The sequence below is a fragment of the Equus caballus genome, chromosome 24, assembly GCF_041296265.1.
Source record: "Equus caballus isolate H_3958 breed thoroughbred chromosome 24, TB-T2T, whole genome shotgun sequence".
Taxonomy (NCBI): domain Eukaryota; kingdom Metazoa; phylum Chordata; class Mammalia; order Perissodactyla; family Equidae; genus Equus; species Equus caballus.
Window position 1 is genome coordinate 24230688 of NC_091707.1, and position 7070 is coordinate 24237757.

Here is a 7070-nt window from a genome sequence, read left to right on the forward strand (position 1 = left end):
TTTATCCTCAACTCCCTCCCTTCTCTAATACCAAAATAATAAAGTACAGATATAATTATAGTGTTCCTGAGCAGCTAACAAACAATTTATTCAGAGAAATAACTTCCTTACCAGTATAATTCATCTTGTTTTTTTTCAGTTTAAGAGTTTAAGTTGTGTTTTTTTCCTCCAAGTGATCAGCAATGAGTATTCTCTTCATTTGAGGGCTGTCTTGAAAGATGATTGCCAGAATTTCATAAGAATTTCATAAGTATTGACAATAATGGCATATTGAATCTGATTCTCCTTGTGTAAGACAGCAGCCTCACTTCTTTCAGATTGTTTCAGGTTCCAAGAGAGTCTATCCTCGAAGTTAGCATTCTCTACAAAACTGAAATAGGTACAACTTCTCACAGATTCACCTCTCTTCTAGGATGGCCTCTCGTCCAGGTTTGGGTCTCACAGCCTTCCATGCCAGACCTGGCAGTGTCCTACCCAACACTACTCTGTATCTACAATTTAATTGTAACTTTTAAAGACTGAGTTTTTCAAGACTCGAAACAAATGGTGAAATTTTTCCTATAGTGACAGGTGACTGGAGAAATATTTTGGGACAGGTACTTCCAAAGAATTATAAAATGGCAGTATTTATAGAGATCTTAAATATAATAACTAGTTTGACTTCAGTTTGCTCATAGGTCCTCAAATTATAAGCTGCTACTCACTCTACCTTCTCTTCAGGCCAACATTACCTCCTCAAAACAACCCAGAACCTTCTTTTTGAGGAAGATTAGCCCTGAGCTAACAGCTGTGCCCATCTTCCTCTGCTTTATATGTGGGATGCTGCCACAGCATGGCTTGGTAAGCCGTGCGTAATGTAAGACCACGCCAGGATCTGAACCGGTAAACCTGGCCCGTGAAGTAGAGTGTGTGAACTTAACCACAAGGCCACCAGGCCAGCCCCTCACAAACTTTTTGACGGTTGTGCCTGAGTAGAGATTGAGAGGGTTCCAGAAAATCCATAAATATTTTTTCCTAGTAATTCCAGAAAAATTTATTCTTGCTCAGTTAGTCTCCCTAGGGTAGGCCTGACTACCCACGCAGACTTTTAGACCGCATCCCAGGCATCTCTCTATCTTTAGTATAAATATTTTCCAATGGGAATTAGTTTCAACTTTTGATCTCTGCAGTATTATTTAGTACAGAAACATACAAGGTAGGCAGAGAACCTTCTTCTTATACAGAGAAAAAATGAAGTTATTATTTCACATTTTTTGGTCAAATAATGTACCTTTGGTCATTTTTAACAAACATTGAGCAAGTGACTCCCTACTGTGTTCCAGGCACTCTTCTGGGTGCCGGGGATAAATTAGAGAGGGTTTGACAGAAGTTAAAGCTCTTGTTTTTTTCCAGACTGTGTGGAACCTCAGTCATTGGATTTTAAAAATACTTTGAAACACCCTAGTATGTATAATCTGCCAAACAGATTTCACTCTTTGAAAATCAGTAATAATTTCTAAGTAAGTAGTAGGATTAGTGAACTTTGTTTCAATGAAATGTTAATAGTGAAGTTTTAAAAATCAATTGTAAAGTATAATAAGGAAATTGAGAAAAATTACTGATAATCCTACCATCTAGAGATAACCAATTTTGGTGCAGTTTTCATATACATGATTATCCTGTACATAGGATAAAGAAGACACAAAAGCTTTGTGTCTTATTTTTCCACTTAAATCAACAACTTTTTCCTGTGTCATTACAATTCTTGTAAGCAATTTTTATGTCTACATAATAATTCATCATATGGATGTACTACAGTTTATGTAATCATTTTCTTATTGTCAGATATTTAAGCCATTTCCTTTTGAATGCTGTTATCATAAATAATACTACCTGCCTATTTTATTATTTCCTTAGGATGCATCCTACAACAAGTAATGCTAAATGAAGGGTATGATCATCTTTAAAGTAAAGAAAAAATAGTCACACTGCCCTCCAGAAAGACTGTACTAATTGACATTCCCACCAGCAGGGTTTACCTGTTTTGCTGCACCATAGCTGGCACTGATGAATATTATTTGACCATAAATTTGCTAATTTGATCATTTTTAATAGGCTATGTTTTTAATGAATTCTGAGCCACACTCATCAAAGACAGTAGATCAAGATTTTTTAAAAATCAATATAAATATGGAACAATGTAAAAATTCCAAGAGTGGTGAGTATATGATCATGTTCTTGGAATGCAAAAATTTCATACAAAATCAAAATGCAAATCCTGTGTCTTTTGGGGGAAAAGCTCAGAATGCCATTTAAAGTATGAAACTTATGAAATATTAGTTTACTAGGTGAAAAGATACAGCAGAAAAAATAAATATAGCTAATGAAAATGTACATAAAATTGCTACTGCGGTTTCAGAAAACTGTGTTAAAGATGAACGTGGTGGTTAGATTGCAAGATTTGCTTGCAATAACTGTGCATAGAGATAGTACATAGCTGCCTTGAAAAAGAACCTGTCCCTTGCGAAGCTCTCATTTTAGTTTGTGTGTGAGGACTGGCACGTCTGCCTTTTTGCAGTCTGGCTTTACTCGAGCTAAGTGTGTGAGGGCTGTCTGAATGCCAGATCTGAAGAGGCTGTGTTTCTCCCAGTTCCTTCTGCCTTCAGTTGGAGCTGGGCCCCCGTCTCTAAATCACATTCATATCATCAGTTCTGCAAAGAACTTGGATTGTTCTCCAGCTCACTAAGTCCCTCTCTTTTTTTTAACTACATAAAAGACAAGAATTGCCAAGAAGCAAATCAAGAGATATGTACTCATAATTCAAGGTAGCTTCAATGGAAACATTTTATCTTTGTTTTCCTAATACATTCTTTAAAAGGTTTTGTAGTTCAAAATTTCCCTAACTTCTTTCATGGAAAAAGAGATGGGAATCGTAGCTACCAATTGTACTATTTAACCAATGAGATTAAAAAATTAATAGCAAATGTGTTTTTTAAAGATTGTAAATTACATATAGAACTAGATAAAAGAAACTTAAATGTTCGTTGACTGACTTTATGGGATTCTGTCAACATTACTTTTTGGTCACAGGTAACTTTTGTGTTTCTCAGGCAGAAACGTTCTCCACCAGTTTCACACAACTTTGATTCAGGCCCTATATTACCAGCCTGCTTCCCAGGACGGTGTCCCCTCCCACAGCCTCAGGAAAAAGGCCGGCACGGAAGGCCCCGCCCCCCTGAAGAGGCTCCTTGTTTCTCGAGTCGCTCCCCTCTCGTGGCGCCAAGCTGTGTGGAACTCGCAGTTGCCCCGCGCACTGTCCCATCTCTGCCCCTGCTACAACCCACACGAAGAACGCCTCTGCTCTCCTCTCAGCTGGCCAGCTCCAGAGCCTGGCTCAGGCACGTCACCTCCTCCAGAAAGCCCTCGCCAACACACTGTCCCCTCTGGACACGGGGCACGCGACGGCAGGCTCCAGGGGCCGACGGCCGGCCAGGGCTCGGCCGAGTCAGCCTTTCGTCCCCGCGCGGGGGAGCCGCCTTCACGCCCAGGCCGCGCCAACGCCCCGGCCCCTGAGTTTAAAGGGCGCGCGCGGAAGGAAAGAGCCGGCTCGGCCCAATTTGTTCAGCGCACCAAGTGCGAACGAATTGGTCCGCCCCTGCACCCTACTGCAGTCGGGACACCGGGCCCGACCGGCCTTAGGACCCTAGGAGCCAGCGAACAGCCCACGCAGCTCCCCTCTCGCACCTCCCCGGCCACGCCCCAATCTTTCCTTCCCCACCCAATTGGGAGTCCGCGCTGCTCATTGGCCGCGCTCCCTGCCAATCCTGTGAACGTCGACGAATCCCACCCTAGGAAAGACAAAGATCGCTAAAAAGCTTACACCTGGCCCGGGGGGAGCGCGAGCCTAACGCCCCCAAGCTGCCGGCGGCCCGGGCTGCTGGGAGACGTGGGAGGGGCCTCATTTGCATAACGGCCGCCCCTCGCCTACCCGCGGGGACCGGGGTCCGGCCCCTCACCCAACTGGAAATCTGTTGGGCCAGGGGCGGGTCACTCCGACCCAGGCAAGCCTGGGGCGGGCGGTCCTGGGAGCCGATTGGCTCCGGGCGTTTCCAGAAGGCGGCAGGGAGGCGGCTATAAGAGCGAGGAGCCGAGTGAAGGGAGCGGGAGACGCTGATTGCGCTCGCGGCGTGTGGCGCGAAGCGACCGTTGGTTGACGCCGGGGACTTTCTCTGCCGGGTGCTCTCGCCTAACGTCGCTTGCCTGTCTTTCCGTCAGGATGTCTGCCCGCGGCCCAGCCATCGGCATCGACCTGGGCACCACCTACTCGTGCGTGGGGGTCTTCCAACATGGCAAGGTGGAGATCATCGCCAACGACCAGGGCAACCGGACCACCCCCAGCTACGTGGCCTTCACCGACACCGAGCGCCTCATCGGCGACGCCGCCAAGAACCAGGTGGCCATGAACCCCACCAACACCATCTTTGACGCCAAGAGACTGATCGGACGCAAGTTCGAGGACGCCACGGTGCAATCGGACATGAAACACTGGCCGTTCCGGGTGGTGAGCGAGGGCGGGAAGCCCAAAGTGCAGGTGGAGTACAAGGGAGAGATCAAGACCTTCTTCCCCGAGGAGATCTCCTCCATGGTCCTCACTAAGATGAAGGAGATCGCCGAAGCCTACCTGGGGGGCAAAGTGCAGAGCGCGGTCATCACCGTCCCGGCCTATTTCAACGACTCGCAGCGCCAGGCCACCAAGGACGCGGGCACCATCACCGGCCTCAACGTGCTGCGCATCATCAACGAGCCCACGGCGGCGGCCATCGCCTACGGCCTGGACAAGAAGGGCTGCACGGGCGGCGAGAAGAACGTGCTCATCTTTGACCTGGGCGGCGGCACCTTCGACGTGTCCATCCTGACCATCGAGGACGGCATCTTCGAGGTGAAGTCCACGGCCGGCGACACCCACCTGGGCGGCGAGGACTTTGACAACCGCATGGTGAGCCATCTGGCGGAGGAGTTCAAGCGCAAGCACAAGAAGGACATCGCGCCCAACAAGCGCGCGGTGCGGCGGCTGCGCACGGCCTGCGAGCGCGCCAAGCGCACCCTGAGCTCGTCCACGCAGGCGAGCATCGAGATCGACTCGCTCTACGAGGGCGTGGACTTCTACACGTCCATCACCCGCGCCCGCTTCGAGGAGCTCAACGCCGACCTGTTCCGCGGGACCCTGGAGCCGGTGGAGAAGGCGCTGCGCGACGCCAAGCTGGACAAGGGCCAGATCCAGGAGATCGTGCTGGTGGGCGGCTCTACCCGCATCCCCAAGATTCAGAAGCTGCTGCAGGATTTCTTCAATGGCAAGGAGCTGAACAAGAGCATCAACCCCGACGAGGCGGTGGCCTACGGAGCCGCGGTACAGGCAGCCATCCTCATCGGGGACAAGTCAGAGAACGTGCAGGACCTGCTGCTACTCGACGTGACCCCGTTGTCCCTGGGCATCGAGACGGCTGGCGGCGTCATGACCCCACTCATCAAGAGGAACACCACGATCCCCACCAAGCAGACGCAGACCTTCACCACTTACTCAGACAACCAGAGCAGCGTGCTGGTGCAGGTGTACGAGGGCGAACGGGCCATGACCAAGGACAATAACCTGCTGGGCAAGTTCGACCTGACCGGGATTCCCCCGGCGCCCCGCGGCGTCCCCCAGATCGAGGTCACCTTCGACATCGACGCCAACGGCATCCTCAACGTCACCGCCGCCGACAAGAGCACCGGTAAAGAAAACAAAATCACCATCACCAACGATAAGGGTCGTCTGAGCAAGGACGACATTGACCGGATGGTGCAGGAGGCGGAGCGGTACAAGTCGGAAGATGAGGCCAATCGCGACCGGGTCGCGGCCAAAAACGCCGTGGAGTCCTATACCTACAACATCAAGCAGACGGTGGAAGACGAGAAACTGAGGGGCAAGATTAGCGACCAGGACAAAAACAAGATCCTCGACAAGTGTCAGGAGGTGATCAACTGGCTCGACCGAAACCAGATGGCAGAGAAAGATGAGTATGAACACAAGCAGAAAGAGCTTGAAAGAGTGTGCAACCCCATCATCAGCAAACTTTACCAAGGCGGCCCTGGCGGCGGCGGCGGTTCTGGAGCCTCCGGGGGACCGACTATCGAGGAGGTGGACTAAGCTTGCACTCGAGTCAGCGTAAAACCTCTTTTCCTTTCTCTATTTTTTTTTCTTTTGTTTTTGGTTCTTTGAAAAGTCCTTGTGCCAAGTATGAGATCTGTTGTTGGAAGTCTTTAGCCCGGTGTATGCATACGAAAGGAAAGGTGCAACAACTTAGTTTAATTATAAAAGGTTAATTCTAAAGTTTGATTTTTAAAAACATTATTCGAGGTTTCTCTTTAATGCATTTTGCGTGTTTGCTGACTTGAGCATTTTTGGTTAGCTTAGTTAGTGCATAGAGATTTATTTGAGATGGGAAACTTGAAGTTTGCTCACGTGCTCTGTGGGAGCTTGGTAACAATAAAATATATAGAAGCTTGAATTGTTTATTTTTATGTACTACTTTAAGACTAAAAATATTGCAGTAATGTTAAGGACAGGCATTCTTTTTGCAAATACATGCATAAATACAAATTTAAAGTAAAGCTGAACTTGATCTCAAAATTACTGTCTTGGAGTTTTCAATTTTCCCTCCTTACTGTTTTATCTATGTTGGTCTTTAACTAAGCAAGCTGTTGGTACCAGGTGAAATTTATCTAACCTTATCTTGTTCAATTCTCAGATGAGATTCCTGCTTTGAATTACCAGCAATTTAAGGGGAGAAGATCTGGGTAAACTTTTTTCCCTTTTTTAATACAGAAACCAGACTAGTGTCTTCCAATGTACCCAGATTCCCAAGGCTTGGCTTAAATGTTCAAGTGAAAATCCTCCTGAATATTCCAGCAAAATACAAGCTAAACTCTGGGGTCACGTATAAAATGATTCTTTCTCTAAACAAGCAAAAGCTGGGGCAGGAGTTACCTTCTCATAATAGCCCAAGGTGGTGTGAAACAAGTTGCTTTCTGTGACATAGATGCCTGAAGCA

At 47.7% G+C, this 7070-nt stretch overlaps 1 protein-coding gene and 1 non-coding gene across 2 annotated transcripts; one reads left to right on the top strand and one right to left on the bottom strand.

Annotated features, from left to right (window-relative positions):
* Nucleotides 1–62: 62 nt before the first annotated feature.
* HSPA2 (heat shock protein family A (Hsp70) member 2) lies at nucleotides 63–6649 on the top strand. Its single transcript, XM_005605529.4, has one exon. The coding sequence runs from the start codon at nucleotides 4256–4258 to the stop codon at nucleotides 6164–6166; it is 1911 nt and encodes a 636-aa protein (XP_005605586.2). The 5' UTR covers nucleotides 63–4255; the 3' UTR covers nucleotides 6167–6649.
* Nucleotides 171–239, bottom strand: LOC111770509 (small nucleolar RNA SNORD2). Its single transcript, XR_002803780.1, has one exon. It is a non-coding gene; the product is annotated as a small nucleolar RNA SNORD2 (small nucleolar RNA).
* Nucleotides 6650–7070: the final 421 nt, after the last annotated feature.

Excerpts from the sequence above, each read along its gene's own strand:
- HSPA2 (XM_005605529.4), top strand. The coding sequence starts at position 4,256 with ATGTCTGCCCGCGGCCCAGCCATCGGCATCGACCTGGGCACCACCTAC.